This window comes from Syngnathus typhle, linkage group LG6 (assembly GCF_033458585.1).
Source record: "Syngnathus typhle isolate RoL2023-S1 ecotype Sweden linkage group LG6, RoL_Styp_1.0, whole genome shotgun sequence".
Classification (NCBI taxonomy): Eukaryota; Metazoa; Chordata; class Actinopteri; order Syngnathiformes; family Syngnathidae; genus Syngnathus; species Syngnathus typhle.
The window spans coordinates 5,131,036-5,151,396 of NC_083743.1; the positions used below are offsets into that span (position 1 = coordinate 5,131,036).

At 47.2% G+C, this 20,361-nt stretch overlaps 3 protein-coding genes across 6 annotated transcripts in view; 2 read left to right on the plus strand and 1 right to left on the minus strand.

The window, feature by feature from the left end:
* Positions 1-7,546, plus strand: part of nova2 (NOVA alternative splicing regulator 2) — a 34,879-nt gene extending 27,333 nt beyond the window's left edge. For all 4 annotated transcript variants that reach the window (XM_061281516.1, XM_061281515.1, XM_061281514.1 and 1 more), the window contains one exon: positions 193-7,546. In XM_061281516.1, coding sequence (XP_061137500.1) covers positions 193-1,215 — 1,023 coding nt within the window. In that variant the 3' untranslated portion in view covers positions 1,216-7,546. The remainder of the gene's footprint in view (positions 1-192) is intronic.
* A 5,949-nt stretch (positions 7,547-13,495) lies between these two features.
* polr1g (RNA polymerase I subunit G) lies at positions 13,496-15,293 on the minus strand. The gene is made up of 3 exons (XM_061281248.1): positions 14,906-15,293; positions 14,678-14,819; positions 13,496-14,402 (listed from the first exon to the last, which is right to left on the minus strand). Exons 1-3 carry the CDS (start codon positions 14,988-14,990, stop codon positions 13,802-13,804), a joined length of 828 nt encoding a protein of 275 aa, XP_061137232.1. The 5' UTR covers positions 14,991-15,293; the 3' UTR covers positions 13,496-13,801.
* A 113-nt stretch (positions 15,294-15,406) lies between these two features.
* irf2bp1 (interferon regulatory factor 2 binding protein 1) lies at positions 15,407-18,097 on the plus strand. The gene is made up of 2 exons (XM_061281247.1): positions 15,407-16,686; positions 16,820-18,097. Exons 1-2 carry the CDS (start codon positions 15,692-15,694, stop codon positions 17,103-17,105), a joined length of 1,281 nt encoding a protein of 426 aa, XP_061137231.1. The 5' UTR covers positions 15,407-15,691; the 3' UTR covers positions 17,106-18,097.
* Positions 18,098-20,361: the final 2,264 nt, after the last annotated feature.

Here is a 20,361-nt window from a genome sequence, read left to right on the forward strand (position 1 = left end):
GCATCCAAATGTTCCTTCACGTCCGGCGGGAGGCTTGTTTGAGGTCACGCCATCTTTAAGAAATTAGAGAATGCGCACAATGAAGCGTACCAGCCACATTATTTGTTTGCGTGAACAACCCAGTCCGTTTTTGCATGCGCAATCCTTCAGTATGTCAAATGTGTAACGTGCGCTTGTGGTCCCGTTTGGCAGGCCAAGCTGATCGTGCCCAACAGCACGGCGGGCCTGATCATCGGCAAGGGCGGCGCCACCGTCAAGGCGGTGATGGAGCAGTCGGGCGCTTGGGTGCAGCTGTCGCAGAAGCCGGAAGGGATCAACCTGCAGGAGCGTGTGGTCACCATCAGCGGCGAGCCTGAGCAGAACCGCAAGGCGGTGGAGATCATCGTGCAGAAGATCCAAGAGGACCCGCAGAGCTCGTCCTGCCTCAACATTTCCTACTCCAACATCACCGGGCCCGTGGCCAACTCCAACCCCACCGGCTCGCCGTACGCCAACTCGGCGGAGGTCATGCCGGCGGCGGCCGCTGCGGCGGCGGCTACGGCCTCCTCGCTCCTCGGCCAAGCGGGTCTGGCCGGGGTGGGCGCATTCCCCACGACCATGTCCAGCCTGTCGGGTAACGACCTGCTCACCATCACGTCCGCCCTCAACACACTGGCCAGCTACGGCTACAATACCAACTCTCTCGGGCTGGGGCTCAACCCGGCCGCCGCCTCGGGGGTACTGGCTGCCGTGGCGGCTAACGCTAACCCCGCGGCTGCCGCCGCCGCCAACTTGCTGGCATCCTACGCCAGCGACGCGTCCACCAGCGCCGCCCACCAGGCCGCGGGATTGGGAGGCTTCTCCTTGGGCTCGCTGGCCGCCGCCACCGGGGCCACCAACGGGTACCTGAGCGCCACCTCGCCCCTGATGGCGTCCTCACTGCTAGCCACCGAGAAGCTGGCGGAAGGCGCCAAGGAGGTGGTGGAGATCGCCGTGCCGGAGAACCTGGTGGGCGCCATCCTGGGCAAGGGCGGCAAAACGCTAGTGGAGTACCAGGAGCTGACCGGCGCCCGCATCCAGATCTCCAAGAAGGGCGAGTTCATTCCGGGTACCCGGAACAGGAAGGTGACCATCACGGGATCGCAGGCGGCCACGCAGGCGGCGCAGTACCTGATCAGCCAGAGGATCACCTACGAGCAGGGGGTGCGTGCCACCAATCCCCAGAAGGTGGGCTAACCCACCACGCCCACAAGGAATCGCGAGAGGGAAGAGGAGAGGAGAGCGTTTTTCTTTGTTCCTTTTTCAACCCCTCTGGGTCGTCTTCTCAGTATTACCCCCTCGAAAAAAAAGTGCTGGGATGACGGAAAAAAAAACAAACATGTAAAATGTAAATAAGTTTTATTACTTAACGTCTTTACGGACTTTTTATTCCTTTTTGTTGCGTAAATTAAGATGTTTGTTTCGTTTGCGTACTGTGGACACGCTGAATGACAGGAAGTAGGGGAGGGGAGGGGAGCCGCCCCAGCCTCCCCACCCACCTCCTGCAGGGTTTCAGTTTGCCCCTCCCCTTCCCTCCCCCCTCGTGAGGGTTCCGTGACTGCACAGGTGTGCGTACGGCAGAACAAATGCACCCGCCCCCTAACCTCGAATCTCAGCCCCACCCCTGCCCCAAATATTCCGTCCCACATTGATGACCTCACGTAGCGAGCGAAACTGTGCCGCGCGGCGTGATGACATCATCGCTATTTATTCTTATCAGAGGAGTTGAATGTAAATGTTTTAATTTAATGTTTTTGGACTGCAGATGAATGCTAACGCCACATAGTGTAATATATGTCTTATTTAAGCCGGGGGGAGGGGGCGCCGCCTATGTTAGGGATCTGCTCGTTAGCATCCCCCCCCCCCCCTTATCTTGACCCGGCTTATCCTCCCTGGCGCTCGCTAAACCATAAAATGGAGTCCTTGTTGGCTAAAAAGCACTTGGGGACTAACTACTGAAAAACAGGCGGCGAAGGTGGCAGCGGTTACTGGCGTGCTCTGTTTGTGGGTTCTTTTGTGCTGTTTTTTTTTTTTTGTCTTTTTTTACGGTCGGAGTACACTGAATTGTTGTCTTAATGCACTGTGAAGCGAGGGGACGCAACTGGACGACTTTTTGTATGGCAGGGAACACTAGCGAATATGAAATATCAATTATTATACACAGTATGAATATTCCGGATCGGAAGGCATATGGAGAGCCGGGCGTCAATCGGCGGGGGTTCCTTGGGGAAAAGACGGAACGTCTGGTGGGAGCCAGGAAGGGGGGGCGGGGGGAAACTTTCCCTAAAACAATAGAACATTTCCCCATGACGTCACACGTACTTCCGGGTGGCAAAGGACGGGTAGGGTTGAATGAAACCACGTCAATGGCTCGAAATTAAGACATATCAAATAATTATTGCTTGACTTGATTAAACAGCAAAATTCGACGTCAGCTCCATATTAAGCGGGAATCCCCAAATTGTTCTCGAACATGAGCTGGGTTGACACCGTTGTGAAAAAGCTTCGTTTTAGCCGACCGGTTAGGTTATCAGCGTCTTTTTGTTGCTTTTATTACATGAGGTGTGTCATCTTTTCTCAAAATGGCATCACACATACGGGCTAGCATACTAGCCGTTTTGCTAAATGACTCAGACAACATTATCTCCATTTAACCAATATTCAAAACTTCTGGATTAAAAAAAAAAACTTTCAATAGTTTTTCCTCATGCCCGTGACCCTCGCGAGGATAATTTCAGATGGTTTTCATTTCAAGTCAGTCGCCCGCTTTTCTGCCACCCGGAAGTCCCCTGGCGCTAATTGTTTACAAACAATCAAAAAAGGTCTTATTGAAGTGAATGTAAAAAGTCAGCAGCGGGGGTGCGTTGGAGTCATTCACCCCGGCGACCGTGCCCGAGTGGGGATTCCTCTCCTTCCTCTTCCTTAGTTTGTCTTTCGGAGGCGCCGCTGGGCCAGCCGGCGAGGCTGTCTGGTAAGGAGGCTTCTTTACTCCATCTTTAACTCCATCTTCACGCACTCCCCCCAAAACCCCCCCCTCATCCCGACGCCGCCTACCCACGTGCCCCTACCACATCGCTCCACGGGCGGCGGCCATGATGCATGCCTCCTCTTCTCGTCGTCTTCTTCTTCTGCTGCTGCTGAGGATCTTTGATGAGTCAAGCAGGAGGTCCCACTCTTCTTGTAGTTGTTGTCATGGCGACCATGGGACCGTTCCACTAGCTTGTTGTAGGACAACGGTGAATCCCTGCATATTGGCGGATTAGGGAATTTGCAGATCTTTTTTCCCTATCTTCTGTTATTATGAACTGTTTTTGCGCTCAGGCCAAAGCAATACAAGTATTACTTTGGCGCCATATGCTGTCTAGGAACTACCTACGCTGAAATGGGCTGAGGAATTTCATTCAGGCACTGCTGCCGTCTTGTGGCATCTTGATTCTATGTTGAAGTGCATTTAGGAGTTTTATTTGCACACAACTAGTGCTTTGTTGCCATGTAGGTGTCAAGAATCAAAGCAAGTTAGACAGAACCAGGTCTTTCTCCACTTGTGGCATTTTGAGTCAATTACAACGCTTTTGGGAAGGGGTGAGGGCAGCCATTTGCGGATTTTTGCGGGTTCACGATATCGAAGACATCTCGGCTTAGTGGTGACTAGCTGAGTATTTTAGCAGGTTTGCATGCAGCATTGCGGACTTCCTGCGGGGGCAGTGTTGTGCGTCCAACCTCCTTCTGCCCCTTCATTTGATTTGGTGAAGCGATACGTGTTGTCCCGTCCCGTCCGTTTTGCCGTCGCGACGCTATTTTCCCGACTGATCGTAGTTTGGTTGTTTCTTTGTTTATGTGTTGGTGGGGAAATGCTGCTACTAATAAATGCTAACTGAAAACCACACAAAAAAAAAATAACATATCGAGCGCAAGTTTCAAGAAAAAATAAGTCCTTCTCAAAGCTGTGCCAAATTTTTTTTTGATTTGATATCGCAGACGTACAGTACTTTTTATACCAGGAAAAATGTGAAAAAGTGCCAAATGAATGACGCATATTCTAAATCGTTTCTATCAAAAGCGGGGAAGCACTTCATCAGTGTTAGCCTGGACGCTTCGCAAATGCAACGCTTGAGGGAATAAATAAAACAGAGCGATAGCTTAGCGTTACCATGCTGGAATATGGAGAGGAAAAATAATGTGACTCCATCGCATTCTTAAACCCTTTTCTAGTGAAGATGTATTTTGTGGGACTCGATGTTAAACTTTTTGCACGTGTATATTGCATGACGTTAAGTATGGACAACAACAAAATGGAAAAGAAAAAAAAAAAAAACACACTTTAGACTTTGTGTCGTTCATTATCAACAAAAACATCGAACAAACCCCGAGAACAAATCCCAAAAAGTCCCAAATCACTGCTATTTTTTTACGTCGCTAACATGGATGCTAACGTCTACTTCGAGCTCGGCCCACCAGTGCGTCCCTGCACACGCTCCGTGCCCTTTCACTTTCTGATGTTTTTTTAACGTAAATCAGTATTTGATTAATTTCTTGAAAAATCTGCCTAAAACAAACTCAAAGCAGTATTTAAGTTACGATGAAGCATCCCTTTCCTCTCAAATTCGAACAAAAAAAAAGACATTTGCACTAGTTTTCGTGTGGCCAGGGGCCAAGCTGGGGAATCGGGGAGCATTTACTCCAGTTTGTGTCGTGCATGCTCGGTCTAATCGCTCTTTTTCACGCCATTTTTTTTACCACCGCTCTTGTGAGCGGCCAGCAACAGTCACCTTATCGCTAGCATGCTAATATGCTAACTAGATGTCTGCGACGTTTCCATGAAAAAAAACCAAAAGACCATTTACTACTTTCTACTCTTACCACGCATATTATGGGACCCTGGTCAAACCCACAAGCCCCCCCACCCCCACCCCCCAAAAAAACTTGCCACCAATCACCCCTCTCAAAACTACCACTTTGAAACACCAGCAAGTGTCGACTGCATTTGTCATATCACTGTTTCCTGTTTTTTCTTCTTCTGTGGTTTATTTTGCTCGTTTGTGTTTCACTAACTGACAAATTGCCATTTTGTGTGTGTGTGTGTAGCCTGTTTACTCCCAAAACAGACAGCAAGCCCTTTTCACACAAAATTTTCACCAAAAATGGGTAATTTCATCAACAATTTCCTCGCTCTCAACTTTCCACTGTCCTCAAAGTGAAGCGTTCCGGCAAAATTTGAGGGTTTGACTTCAACCTCGCATTCCGTATCGGGAACCTTCAACACAGCGGAGTGAGCTGGGGAAAAATCTGGCTTTGATTAGCAGCGAGAAAGTGAAGATTCATGATTTGGATTTTGCTGCTTTTGTTGACTCGCAAATGTGCAGGTAGACTTCGGCCCTCCATTGTGTGTCGCGGGTGAAAAGTTGGTGTGAAAGGGACTTCATTCATGACCTCTTTTTTTTTTGTTGCACTTCACTGCCCACACACACACACACACGTTGCTCCTCTTGCTCCCCTCTCCGTTACCAGTGCCAAACTTCCTGAGGACGGCCCCCACCCCACACCCAAAAAAAAAAAGGGTGCCACCGATCATTCCGAGCTTCGCGTCTCTCTCGTATCGGGACAGCCCGTGAAGTCAGCATGCACCGCCCCCACCCCCCCTTTCATCACATGACGACACCACTACCACCGCCACCCCTCCCACCACTCCCTCCTCCTCCAGCAGGATTAACCCTCCCTACCCTCCGTTCGTCCGTGCGTCCGGCCCAGGTCCGTCCGAGGAGCCACCCATCCCCGCCAGCTGCTTCCTAACTCTTGTCATGCTGTTCTTCAGCTGTGGAGCTCCTCATTGATCGTGTGCCATAGTGTCAGGGGGCACCTGTCACCCCTTCCTCACCCTTTCTCTCTGTCTCCTCTTTCGCTCCATTTGTTGAAAAAAAAAAAAAAAAGATTGAAAACTCCCCCATTTTTTTCTAACGACAAAGACTTGGGACCTGATTTTCACCCCCCTCCTCTTCTCCACCACGCCACCACCCCTTGCTCGCTCGCTCATGAACTTTATTATTGATCTTCCTCCTCCTCTTCCTCCTCCTCTGCCTCCTCCTGTGTTCATCTCCAGCTGTCGGGACAATAACTCTCCATTCCATAAGTCCAAAAGAAAAAAAAAAACCTCTGTGAGACTGTGCAATGCTCGCTGATATGACTTTTGGTTTTTTCTTGATTTCCTTTTTTTTTTTTTTGCGGAGCCCCAGACATGACATGGTGAAAATTGATTGCTGCTAGCTACAGGGGCAAAATAAAAAGCTAATTTGTGGCCACAAAAAAACAAATTTGTGGTCACAAAATATTCAATTGTAGCCACGAATTACAAAATTGTGGCCACTCAATACTAATTTGCTAAGTATTTTTCATTTTGTGCACGGTTGTGGGCACATATTAATATTTTGCGAACGCGACATACTAATTTAAAGTCACAAAATACAAAATTGTGACCAATAAAATACTAATTTAATAAATTTGTATCTTGCGCGCACATTATATATACCATATATTAGCGTTTTGTGTCCTGGTCATATCGGCATTGCGGCTACAATTAAAACATTTGCTCTCCATTTCATGTCCGAGGCTCCGTATTTTTTTGGCTCATCATCGGGGACAGAAAAAAAGAAGAAAAAAAAAGGGGGGGGGAACAAAAAAGGGAATTTAATCGTACAAAAAAAAGTTGTTTCTTCACCCTTTTTGTTGTCATTGTAAATAAACTTTCTTTGTACAGGGTGGGGCAGCATAAAGACTTTAGCTGTACTCTTGTTAGTCGTGTTTGTCGTAGCTGCTGTACCGCCCCCTCCGTTTATGAAGTCCCCCCCCCCCCCCCTCGTCGTAAGACATATCACTTCACTCGTTTAGTTTTTTTGCTGGCTCGCGGCGCTGCTAACTTTGTGCAATACAGTCGGGTTTCCAGCCAGCCATCAGCACATATCCTCTTCCTCCACGTCATCACATGATCAAAAGTATTAATAACACCACCAGTGACAATAATTGTTCATTTCACCGCATGGCTCTCTCTGACTTCCACCCCCCTGATTTTATGCTGCCCGTCGCCCCATTTCCAAACACACACGAGCTATTTATTTCCTAACTCATTTAAAAAAAACAAAATTAAAAAAAAAAAAGAGTCAAAAGGGAACGACTGGAAGAAGAGAAAATATTTTTTTGTTTTTTAGTATCCAAGTAGTGGTTGCTTTTTAACACCGTTGATGAGCTGACGTAAAAAAAAAAAAAAAAAAAAAAAAAAAAAAAAAAAAAGAGTATTGAATATTAAATGTAACTGTAGCATTGTGTTTGTAAAGAGACAAAAAAAAAAAGAAAAACAACATAGTGAGTTTGTGTTTGTTGACTTGTGGATTACCAGTGAAGTGAAGGCCATCTAGTGCTAATAATAAGAATATTAATAATAACTACTACCATTATTATATGATATATGAGGTCATTTTCTAAGATTCTTATTTTGCCACAGCAACAGCAGTCATTATAAATGTTCATTTTAGCATCACCTGTCTTCTGTTGTCTTATTCTTCACCTTCCACCACACTCTGCATCATCACACTTTAACACATCAGGGGCTGAGCGTGCCTGCGTGTGTTTGTTTGTAGGACAGGTTGGATGGACGGATGAATGGCTGAGGGTGGGTTGGGGGGTTTGTTTTGTGTCCAGTGTCCACCAACAAGCTAAAACCAGTCAGGCTTCCATATCCCCTCATGGAAGCTCCTGACATCGTTATAGCTGCCAACCATGTGACCATCATGTGATCTGACTCAGCTGACTGTCCATAACCCCGCCCCCGAAACCCTCCACTCACCACCAATCAACCACCACAGCCGCACCACCTTTCAAAGTCACCTGACCAAACCAAAATCAACCAATCACTGTCCTCCTCCACTGCTGCTGCTGCTGCTGCTGCGCACCATATGATGTTCTCCATTGATAACATACGACTGTACTACTAGTGGCACCATATGCGCTCACGCGTCTGCAGGCCTGGGGAAGAAAACAGCCCTTTACAGGACAACAATCGGGCTCAATGTATGTCCACTTAAGGACAATAATCGTTGAAGCAATTTCGTTTACATCCCTTTCAGTCATCCCCTCTATGGAAATTCCGTCGTATCTAGGACAACAATCGACTTCCGTGAACGTCCCTTTAAGGACAGCAATCGGCTCATGCATGTTCTTTCAAAGACCAAAATCATGTTCAACAATCAGCTCCATCGACACAAAGTTGGACCTGTGTATTTCCTTATGAAGACAATAACTTGCTCAGTCTAATCCTCAAAAAGGACAACAATTGCTGGGATAGATTGCCTTTTAAAACTTCAGTTGCAGCAAACTAACCTTCGGGATTATATACTGCAACATTCTGACAAACTTTCCACTAAGCAGTGTCGTACAACAAGCTAGACATGTCCCAGAACCCAATTCGGTCCTCTGAACCAAAGTCGATACGGTTGTGTGGTTTATGCTAGCACGCTAGCTTGAACACGCGACAAAAAAACAACAAAGACAGCTGGCAAAGCAATGGCAGCGCAATTCATTTTAACGGGACCAAACGATGCATGAGCATCTCAAGTTCTTATAAGTGAGGGAAATATGGATCATGGATCTGTGATAGACCGCAGTGTAGGGTTGGGGTCGGGGGTAAGGAGTAAGAGCCAATTACTAGGTTAGATCAGCTATTCCAAGTAACTGCTACAAGGTCCCTCCAGGGGCTTTGGGCCTCGGTCATCTGGATCAGGCTTTATTAGTGATGTTGTCTCCCTGGTGAGCTATTCATGGGCATCTCCTGCCAGGAGAAGACTCACTGGAGGGATTTTTTTGTCTTTCAGCCAGCTTGGAAATACCTCAGGAGGTTGCCTCGAACAGGGAAGTCGAGGCTACCCCGCTCAAAATGCACTCCTCGCCATGACTTGCGTAGGAGGACTTACGTAAGGCGATCCCGCCTACAAGATGCAGAACAATCTCTCCCAAACAAAACTGCTTGGTGGAAAGGTGTCAGGGTTCGGCGCTGTCCTCCCCCGGAGCTGCAGACTACACTAGAGTTCATATTGGCGTACGTGGCGCTACGAGGTCCACCTTAACCCGTTTCCATGCCAACTACAGCGGAGTCAGTTGCACGGCAACCAGTAGAGGCCCGGAGGAAGGAAGACGAAGTCAGAGGCGTGCTGCCGATTCTCAGGGTGTTGTCGTAGTTCTTGAAAAGAAATTTTAGCGCGTCTCCTCCCGACCGAGCCCAAAGACCAGTCCGCCCTTTTGTCAGAACCAGCCGTCAATTGATAGCATCGTTTCTCCGCAGAGAGAGCGAGAGAGACACTACTAACTTAATGTTTACAACCCAAAACGAGACCAACAACGCTGTGGAAAGAATGTCAAGCGACAGAGGAAGCGAGCGGACGCTTCTTTGTCGACTCTACATTGAACTTTTCCGCTTACTTTTGTCTGTGACGTGAGCTCATGTACTTTTTTTGTCTTCAAACCATTGCATGTGACTGTGAGAGTGTGCAATGAAACTGTGGGGGCTGGACGATGATGATGATGATGATGAAGGTACCCTTTTCTGTGACGTCCGTCCAGCGACCGCTCGTGGACCAATGAATGCTATTCTGTGACCATGCAAAGCTGTCAAGTTTTGTTGATTTGTACATGGTCCAATAAACCATTGAAGCAAAGTCGCATTTTTAGTCATGTGACCACAGGTAAGTGGAGGTGGTCTAATTGCGTGGGGGGGGGGGGTTGACCGGCCCCGTTGCGCAGAAGGGTCCGTCCGTCCGTCCTCTTGACATATCCATCTACCCACAATCCTCCTGTGCACCAGAGCCATCCGATCAGCCAACATCCGCCATGACTCCACAACACGCCGGGTTCCTGCAGCCGCCCCCCTCTCCATGCCATCGGCCGAGCGGCTTCTTTCCGGCAGTTGTCGCAAAGCCTTCTGGGAAACGGAGTCCTCATTCACAGCATGGTCCGACCAACCTCCCGTCACTTTCCTCCTCCCACACTCTTCCTCCTTCCTCCTCATCCGCCAGATAAAGAAGCTCCTCCGGTGACAAGGCGCGCTCGTGGAGTGTTAACGCAGGATTTTAGAATTTTAAATATTGAACTAAAAGGTTCTCCTCATAATTATTGTCCATGAAGACGAAGGTGACGCCGTTTGGGAAACACTTGCTTTTCACTGTCTCATGTCTCCTAATTACCACCAAAACATTCAATATTCGCCACGTAGGTTCTTTGATTTCAGAGTGTTGGATGTGCCAAAGTTTGAAGGTCTAGCTCAAAGATCTAATTAGATACACTGTCATTAACAAACGTTTGTTTTTGTTCAAATGCAAAGGGACGTCAAAGATTTAAGTGGAATTTTAAGATAACCACTGTTGACAGCAAAAGGTAGAAGCAATAAAACTCTATAACATCTCAAATATGATCATAACTGACAGTGTTAAAGTGAAGTTTGAGTGTTACGAATGTTTTTGAACAAATGTCACAAAAATCCAAAGAACAAGCAAAGTAATTTGTTGACACTCACTTTGAGATGCGATGCGTTCAATATGCCCAACATGGCATTTTTTTTATGTCAAGCTGTAATCACGCCGTAGTGCCTCATGGGAGCACTTTCTGCTTCCCGAATTGGCGTCAGATGCCTCTTGTTGATTCTGCAAGCACATCAACGCTCATTTAAGGTCATTTTGCTCATTTAATTCAGGGGTGACACAGTCAAATAGTGGTTAGGACAACTGCTAAAATATGTGAAATTCAGTTATAGTCATTGATTAAAGCCATTAAACAAGCAATATAGTTTATATACAAGTGGCCTTTGTAAATAAAAGCGCTATATTGGCAGCTAAAACCGAAGCTCACAAGTGATCTTAAAGTTGTGCAATGTAAGAAATAAAGGTGATGAGAATGTTTATTATGTGTGTTAAATATGATGTGCAAATAAATGTTGGTTGTACTAAATCATTTTTCCAGTGGGTGCTTCATGTGGGTGGGACCAGCAGCAGCAAACCAAGAGCGAAAAGGAAGGTAAGTTGTATGGCGCCCCCTTTGGTAACCTACTGTACGTGCACCCTGCAGAGCAATCAAGCTATTACTTGAGTCATGTGACCTCGATGAAGATGATGATACCTCAGCAAATTAAACCTTAACCCGAACCAAGACTGAATGTAAAACAGACTAAACCTAAAGCAGGACGAGGAAAATTTTGAAACAAACTAGAGCTAACAAATAAACTTAACAAATACTCAAGTGGAGACCAAACAAACGAGGACTGTACATGAGCCCATGAACCAAGGAATCCATTTAAAAGGGCGTCTCTTTGTCAGTTGACGAGTGAGAACACATTTTCATAATGTTACCGACTAATTTGTCAAAAATATGCACAGTTGACATGCAAAGTTTTGACTCAACTTACACGAGTTGTCTGTGGAACATTAGCTTAGCTAAGATGCTACGACGAACGTCATTCGTGTTGCTTTCAAACACCGACGCACCTGTCGGCAACAGCTTGTGCGTGCATACTGGTGATTGACGCGTTCACGAGCAGCTCGGAAATGTGTGTACTGATATGTTCGACGAATCGAATGCCTGTAAAAGTGTTTACGTGTGTATAGATTCAATTAGATGGGGAATATTTTCGAGGTTGCGAGTGTCTAATAATAATAATAATAATAATAATAATAGTACACGCTGTCCATCAAGCAGCAAAGGGGAAAACATCCCAAACCCCCACCCTTGCAATTCACAAACAAAAACACACTCACATGGTCTTTGAACTAAACCTCGACAATGTTTAATGGGAGTAACTCTTAACAGAATGAATCAAAGACAAGTCTAAGATTTGACTGTCTTGAGTGGATTAAAACAAGGCAGCAGGGCAGATAAGAATGTTTTGTCTTGCCTGGATGCATCTGCTATGAAGGACACATAAAGGACACACACACGCACACAAGTAAATAGGTCCGCACAATGGGGGTACATGGTGATGTGGTTTCCATGGCAACAGCAGCAAGCTGCAAAGGGAGCTGCTTAGAGAACATATGTTACTCTTGACTGATCAGACACACACCCGGGTGCACAGCCTGGCAACACATTCAATGTCTGCAGGCAATCACAAATAATTCTGATTTTCAAGACTCAGTCCCGATCCTCATACTGGTCGTCAATCTACTGATGCTTAACCGGGCCCTGGTCTTGTACTTGATCATGGGTCACTTTCAATTTCCTTATCCTGCTCAATTTCTATTTCGAGACAATTACCTGCTTCTGATCTTCATTGTGATACTGGTTAATTTCAGTCAGGCCACATTTATGATGTCTTCCATGTTGCTTTGAACCTATATTGTTTCTAATAAAATGATTTCACATTGAACTCGTGTCCGTGACATCGACATAGCTGACATGATTGACACCCGCTCCTTCCTCTTCGTGAATGGTGGTCTGGGCCATATTCATTACAGTCAGTAAGTGAGTGGGCTGTGGGGGAGGGGGGGCAGACATAAAGAAGGGGGCGAGGGGGGAAGGCACAACATTAGTAGGCCATCAAGTTCCTGCTGCAGTGGCAGGGAAGGACTATTGATGTTTGCCGCAGCCTCACACACAAACATAGAGAACTGTTGTGTCTTCTGGTGTGTTCAAAAGACGGGTTAGGGTTCTGGTCCAATGGGGGGGGGGGGGGTTGTAAGACATTGACGACTCCCCCCTACACACACCTACACTTTCGCACCAACACACTGGTCCTTGGCAGGTCCCCATTGCCATAGCAACGCTCCCGTTGCCGCAGGCGAGCTGCAACGATGTGCACTGCTGTTTGCAAATAAAAGAAAGTGAGAGGGAGGAATGGGGGAAGGGGGGGTTTGCTCGCCAATTCATTACCTCTATATAACAACTCCCCCACCCCTTGCCATTCCATGCATCAGCTGAGCCCACCAAAGGCCTCAGCATCCGCTCAGCAGTCCGAACACGTCGGAGACAAACTTCCAAGCTGCATTTATTATTCATCTGCCTAAATTCGTACATGCACAGAAAAACGGCAGTCTGGAGACGGAGTTGAAAAGCGTGACACAGTACAACTACTGTTAAAGTCCGTCAATATTTAAGTCATTCATGTTTGATGGCGAGTCAGCCCAGCTTTTGTAACGGTTCAAATTTGGTAGCAATCCAACAAAATCTCAAAAATATGTGCCATGTCCATTTATAACGGTCTCGGTCTCCGCATGAGCAGATGCTGGAGCTTTTCAGGAGTCAGGACCACACACTGGTGCAAAGACAAGGCCCAATACACAACACACAAGAAGCACACACTGACGGGTTGAGGAATTGTGAAGCTGTAGCGCCACCTGGAGGAAAAGGTGGATTCTGGCGCCACCTCCTGGCCATGCTAAGAATGAATTGAGATGTGCTTGAGAATTTTAAAAACAACGCATATGTGGGCTAAAAGAAGTACACAAAGATATGAAAATACACACTTATTATATTTCTTTTGTGATATCACAGAGGACAACTTGTTGATATGTGTGCATCACAGTCAAGAGGTTCTTGGTTCAACTCCTGTACAGAGTTTGCACGTTCCTAAATATAAATGTAAGCAAGCCCTTGATTGTGCAACTGATAATCTAGACAAGCTGGCAACCAGTCCAGGGTGTAGCGCACTTCACCAAGAGTCAGCAGACATGGACATCATGATGGAGAATAAATGTTTGATTTGGACTCTTCTGTTTAATAAAAAAAACAATCAAAGTTCAGTCTGAGCTGATGACATTTAGTCATCAGATGTTTTGCTTTTTTTCTTCTTTTTCTTCTTCTTCGCCAAGCCGTCCTCTTTGTACAAAGCGTCCACATCCACTTCACTCTTCACTTCCGCAATTGCCACCTCTTCCGTGTCCTTTTTCCTCCTCTTCCTGCTTTTTCCCTCGGTATGTTCCTGGGCAGGTTCCTCAACTTCCTGTTTGATCATCAATTCTTCCTCCTGTTCCTCTATTTTAATTTTCCTGTCTTTCTTTTTCTTCTTCTTTCTCTTCCCGTCCTCAACCTGTCTCTCCTGCGATGTGGTAGGCGTCTTGCTTCCGAAGGGCTGGAATCTCTGTTTGAGTCCGTCCGGGATGGCCGGCGCGGGCGAGGCGTGGACGACGCAGGGCGGCATCTGGACGCCCTCGTAGCTTTCACTCACACTCAGTATGCCAGAGAAGGCGGGCCCCACCGCCGGCGATGACGAATCTGCGGTGAGCAAGCGGAGATCATTGGTGCAGTGACTGGATGCCAGGATGTTGTAGACATGTTGGCCGTGGCGTTCTCCTGCGTCCGCGGCAGAAGGAAGCTTCAGCGTCTGAAAGCCGGAAAGATTCACGCTCGCTCCTTGTAAACTGCGAAAGCAAAAAATAGGAATTATGCTTCATACGAGAATAGCATTCAGTTAGCATTTAGATTTTATAATTTATAATAATAAGATTTAATAATCTTGAAAGTTTCTTTGTCAATGACAGGTCATGGCAATAAAAGTAACAAATACCTTTTTTAAGACGTCCTAATTTGTTGACGTCCTTTAAGGGTATATTGATTTGACTATTTCTTTGGAGCTTTAACGCGACCTAAGTGAGGGAAAATTTGTAAAAATAAAGCAATTAAAGAAACGACAAACCATCGTGGATCAAAGTTGGCAGGGGCTTTAATAAGCCAAAGTTCGCTCTTTTTTCTCTTCAAGCGCTCAGTCAGCGTGCTGCGGCAAGGCTGGTGGTCGAAGCTCACGAAGTCATCGGGACACTGATACTTGCTGCTCTTTTCTGTCAAAACATAATTCAACGGATCGTAAAATACATTCAAACACGTTTAGAATCCAGCAGCTATCCATGTTAAAGTGCCAACTTACCGCTTTCCTTTTGCCCTAACGACGGTTCCGCGGTCGGGTTATCCGCTTCGTCCTCGCTCGACGAGGATGAAACATCTCGAGGCATTTTAATGTTGAAAAATCACATAAAAGACTTCCAAACTGTATTTGCTGGGGCGCGTGCTAAAAAAGTAAATGCACGTGTAGCCACAATTGAACTGTGACCTTAGGGTACCGCACAACGTCAGCCTTGTTTGTAGTTCAACAACCAGACGTGTTGTATCAGTTTGCATTAAATGTCCAATAAATCGACTACATGGCCCACAATGCACCACGCCAGATGACGCATTTATGCTGCGCTTTTCCGCAAATCATGGAAATATCGCGAGAGCGGTTGTCAGAAGTTGATTGCCTCGCTTCCTGCGGCAACTGTCCAACTTGCACACGTGATGCGTTAGTTTGTATTGAAAGAGCGCGACTAAATAAACTACATCGCCCATAATGCACCCCAAAGTATTAGGTAACGCTCCAAGCGTTTTTTTTTTTCTGCAAGAGCGGGTTGACAGCAGTCAAGAACAGGCCGAAGTGGGTAAACAAATTGGGTATGTGTGGAAGAAATCGTCCAAATCAACAAAGTTGTATCTCGTTTTGTATTGATAGTATGCTCGTGGTTATTCCAAAACGTGCCTGAGACAGCTGAAAGAGAAGCTAATTAGCAAATAGCGCTCTTACCGCAACTTTTTAGATAAATAGGTTAAGTTAGCTAACGTGTGCTAGCTCGGGTTAGCCGGCTAGCTCGCCTGTCCGCTGGCTCGCTGTCCGGCCGTCATGTCATCGCCTTCCTCGTCCTCGCGGCGCCAGTGGTGTTACCTGTGCGACCTGCCCAAGATGCCCTGGACGGTGGTGTGGGATTTTAGCGAGGTGGTGTGCCGCGGCTGCGTCAACTACGAGGGCGCAAACCAGATCGAGTTCCTGATCGCTAGCGCGCGGCAGCTGAAGCGCAGCCACGGCATGCAGGACGGGAACGTCCGCTCGCCTGGACCGGGACCCTCGCCTCACAAGCACGCCGCGCCCGGCCGCGGAGAACCGGCGACAGACGTCCAGCGGTCGCATGGTGAGCGCTTTGACCGTGGCGGCAGAGGGGAGAGTGGCAACGTGGCCGCCGCTCGCGTACCGCCGAACGGGCTGCACCGCGACGGGCAGCCGCCCCAAGAAGTGAACCGCCAGAGTCCCAGTGGGAGCCGTAGACCCATGATCGGGGCGGCCATACCCCCGAATCTAGTGACTCAGAGCATAGCGGGGATCCCCCACGGGCTGCTGGCGGGCATGCCGGCGGGCCTGACTGCCAGGACGGCCCCTATGAGCAGCCCGATGATATTCCCGGCGCCGGTGCTGGCTGAGATGAACCGCCGACAACTGGGCATCGGCATGGGCATCGCCCCCTTCATCACGCCGGAGCTCGAACGGGAGCTGAGCTCGTCCCAGCCCAAGTCGCAAACCCAGGGCCACGCCGGCTCCAGTAAGAGCGCCGGCTTGCCCTCGTCGTCGGCCTCTGTTAGCCAGACCAGCCCCAAGCCAGCGTCGTCCCCGGCCAGGCAGCCGCGGCCTCTCACCGCCCGCGCCGGAGGGGAGCCGCTGTCGTCCGGCAGCTCATCCGAGGCGGCCACCACTGCCGCCGCAGCGCTGCCCCACAGCGGAGCGTCCGAACTGGGCGCCACCTCGGGCGGCAGCAGCCTGACCGGAAGCACCTTGTCCTGCACGCTGTGCCACGAGCGGCTGGAGGACACACACTTTGTACAATGTCCGTCTGTGCCGGGACACAGGTATGTATCTACCAACACACTGTATTTAATGTCGTATATATCGTCAAGTGTGAATTGTGTAAGTTGAATATTTTGAGAAAAATAAAGTATAATGTTGCATTTATGTATTTACTGTGTCTGTATCTACGTACAGGTTCTGCTTCCCATGCACCAGAGTGTACATCCAGAGCCGGCGGGGTGACGGTGAAGTATACTGCCCCAGCGGTGAGCGCTGTCCCCTGGACACGTCAAACAACAGCCCCCCCTGGGCGTTCATGCAGGGTGAGGTGTCCACAATCCTGGGCACTGGTGTGGGGGGTGCCCCGTCAGCCGCCCCGCCGGGAGCGGGGCCCGGTGGACCAGGGGGGCCTGGCGGTGGTGCCAACGGAGCCGGGGCCCAGAGCGGCGATGTCACCGTCAAGAAGGAGCGGGAGACGTGATGATGGTTTGTGTGGCAACCTGGAACAAAGGCAGGCAGGTGGAACACACAAACACGATTCTACTACTCTGTATAACTTCAGTGTGGGCCACCAACTGCACACGTAGGGTGATGGCGCATCTTAGTGACAGAAAATCAAGAACACTTATTTTCCTCACGAAAATTATGGTGCACAAACTAATTCTAGCATTGACATTGTGTGGATCAGACAAATTGTCCACTCAAAAATGGGATACCATGGGTGATCCCACTCAAAGATGGAAAGACAAGATGCAAGTAATGGTTTCCCTGTATGGACCAGCCAAAACATCCCTTCACTAAGATTGAAAGACATGAAGACAGATGACCTGTTCGATCTTTAATTGCCACAAGATGGCAGCATAGCACTACTTTTGTCTCTATAAAGCTCCTCAACTCACTTCAATGTAAGGTCCTTGTCATCAAGGCCAGTCAAAATGTCCTCCAAAGAAATACAGCACCACTTGCCTCACTAACAGAAAGACAACAACAACAAAACATTCATCAAGCAATTAATGGACGCACACGCACAATTACTGTCATGTGGCCTGCCTGCCAGTGGGTGAATGTAGAAGACAAACGAGAAGGTTCCTGGTTGTTTCAAGTGCAATCCTCCAATTTACAAGCTGTTATTAAAACGGTCGAGCGACATTACTGACAAGTTTTTTTTTGTAATAGTTTGTCTTTTTTTTTTTTTCTCAAAAAAGTAATTTAGTAGTTTGTTGGAGCTTTTTTCCCTTCTTGCTGAACCAGAATGTTCCTCGCACAGACGAACCAAACCAAAGCCAATGTATGTGTATACAATCTATACGGCTATATGCTAATGCTAACGGTGTAAGACAAGTGCCTTGTGCAGAAGTGTCCCGCCTCCTCGCGGCGTCGCCATGGTGACGACCAATCTGCTCTTTCGTCTTTTGACTGCCGCTTCTTGTACAAAACAACCCAGTGGGGAATAAACCAGATAAAAAAAAAAAAGACACGATTGTCTTGGTGTTTATTTTATCTCTTCAATTAAATGTCCTCCACTGACCTTGTGCACAGGTCATCAATAGTTAATCTTGACTGGGATCATCTCATCATGAGGTCTGTCAATTAAGCAGAAATAATTTCATTTTAAATAAGTTACTGCAGGGAAAACTTTTGAGTTTTGTACAACAATTGCCATATCAATAATCATTTAGAAACGCACTCAGCTTGTACTGTACAGTCGCGTGGTCTCTAAAAACGATGTCCATATAATTGTGACCACTAGATGTCGCCGTTGTGCTGCTACGTTTTATATCTTGCACTGCACTTATTGAATCGCCATGATGTGACGTGCTGCTGAATCCGATGTTCATGTTCAAGGAGAAAAGCAGCGAGAGGAAATGAACGTAGAAGTGGCTTTCCTAAAGTGTCAACTCATTACCGCTTTTGTGGGGACAATTACGCACGTGCTAATGTGCCACGAAGGGACTATTGACATGCAAAGGAAGCAGCCAGGGAGGCCACGCGCACACACAAACACCCTCCAGATGCGAATTTGAAATCAAGGACTTCATTTAACAGTCGTTGAAAAAGTCGTTTTTCGTTGTACCGTTTTTTTGTTTACAAACAGTCTTTGTTATTTGGAGTTTTCAACAAAGAGTTTTAAAATATTTTTTCAACCCTTTTTCTTAGTTTTAAGTTTTATTGATACAAGAAAAAATGTTTTATGGAAAAAAAATGGATATCACGACATAGGGTATTATTTAAGCTTTAAAACTGATGCACGAAGAACATTCAATGGTACTTTCTCAAACGTTTATCAATATTCCCAGGAGTATTTCCAATGGTTTCTATAGTCGTGATATCGTTCCTAAAAGTTGCCTTTTCCTTGCGTAGATGACGTCACTAACACGATTAGCTGTTGTAATTACATCATTACGCACGCACAGAGGTGTTCCCCTTGATCCTTCCTATCCTTGATGCAGGTGCAAGCGTGTGTGCCCCCCCAGCCCCCGACCCTTTCCCTGCTGTATTAATCCCCGCCGACGACCTCCTGCGTGCGTGTCATTACATGTCCATTGAGACGGCCGCCATTCACATGCACACGGCCGGCTGTCTTGTGTATTCCAGCCCTACGCATACATTACACTACGTTACATTAATGAGGATTGAAAATAAAATTAAAAAAAGAATTCTCGCATCGTAATTCTGTCATGTTGGCCAACTAGAATGCTATGCAAAGTAAGGTGCGTTAATTTGGAAGTCTTCAATTTATATTCAAATTGTACTGGCAATAATTACGCAAGAAAACAAATGCAAGCAAAAGGCCAAAGAAGAACATAAAATAATGAGATATTTTTATTTCTTTAATACGCAAAAAGAAAAAGCCATGAAAAAGTGAAATGTGTATTATGATTTTAGTTACGCATTAGAATTGTTGCATTTTTCAAATTCTCATATTTTCATTTAGGGAGCAGTTTGAAATCACTCAATTCTAATTGATTTCCATTTGAAGCATTCTACTTGTTATTGTGCTATTTAATAATTGCTCTTGACTTGTGACGCATCATGCATGCATTCTAAAAATTCTTATTAATAATCTTCATATGTGCATGAGTGACTTCGTTTGATTTTATGGTACTTTTTAGGCAAATTTGCAGCCTTGTAAAAGTCTTCCTTTTTTTCCAACGTGTTAAAGCTTCCAAGAAGGTGACAGCCGCGGGAATTAACGACTTTCACGCCTCCTCTATACCCCTACCCCCACTCCAACCCCAACCCTCGGGCCACAAACTGACGGATTCCCCCTCAACTCCTCTTCCCATGCGCACTTTTTTTTAAAACTTGATTTCACTTGCGCGCGTTAAATGCTGCTATCTTAAGTTTTAATGGACTTTTTGTTCGGGGTACTGCTGCAACCGGGGTGGCCGCCAGTCCGACCAGGCCAATAAACAGCACGCCAGGGGGCCACATCGGCCTTTTTTGCGCGAGCCTTCTTCCTGACTGGCTCCACATTGAAATGTGCAGGACGGGAGGGGGGGAGCGGGGTGGGCCTGTCGGGAGTGGGAGTGGACTGTACCTTGCGAGTGGGGGAGTGGACTGTACCTTATAAAGGGGTGAGAATGAAACTAGCGGTAGTCCTCACGCCGTCCTTTGCTCTCCTCACGACCCGCCTGACATCCAGCGTCCTCCGGGCCCGCACGTCACGCCACGGGCCTCCAGTCTGCAAACAGCTGGGAAACAATGGGCCGATGAACTTTTAGTTACTTGACACA

Bases quoted from the DNA above. Each gene is read 5' to 3' on its own strand.
- polr1g (XM_061281248.1), bottom strand. From the start codon at position 14,990: ATGCCTCGAGATGTTTCATCCTCGTCGAGCGAGGACGAAGCGGATAAC. The intron at 14,820-14,905 runs GTAAGTTGGCAC...ATGTTTTGACAG, and splicing joins GTTAGGGCAAAAGGAAAGCG to AAAAGAGCAGCAAGTATCAG. The intron at 14,403-14,677 runs GTTTGTCGTTTC...TTGCTTTCGCAG, and splicing joins GCCAACTTTGATCCACGATG to TTTACAAGGAGCGAGCGTGA.
- irf2bp1 (XM_061281247.1), top strand. From the start codon at position 15,692: ATGTCATCGCCTTCCTCGTCCTCGCGGCGCCAGTGGTGTTACCTGTGC. The intron at 16,687-16,819 runs GTATGTATCTAC...ATCTACGTACAG, and splicing joins CCGTCTGTGCCGGGACACAG to GTTCTGCTTCCCATGCACCA.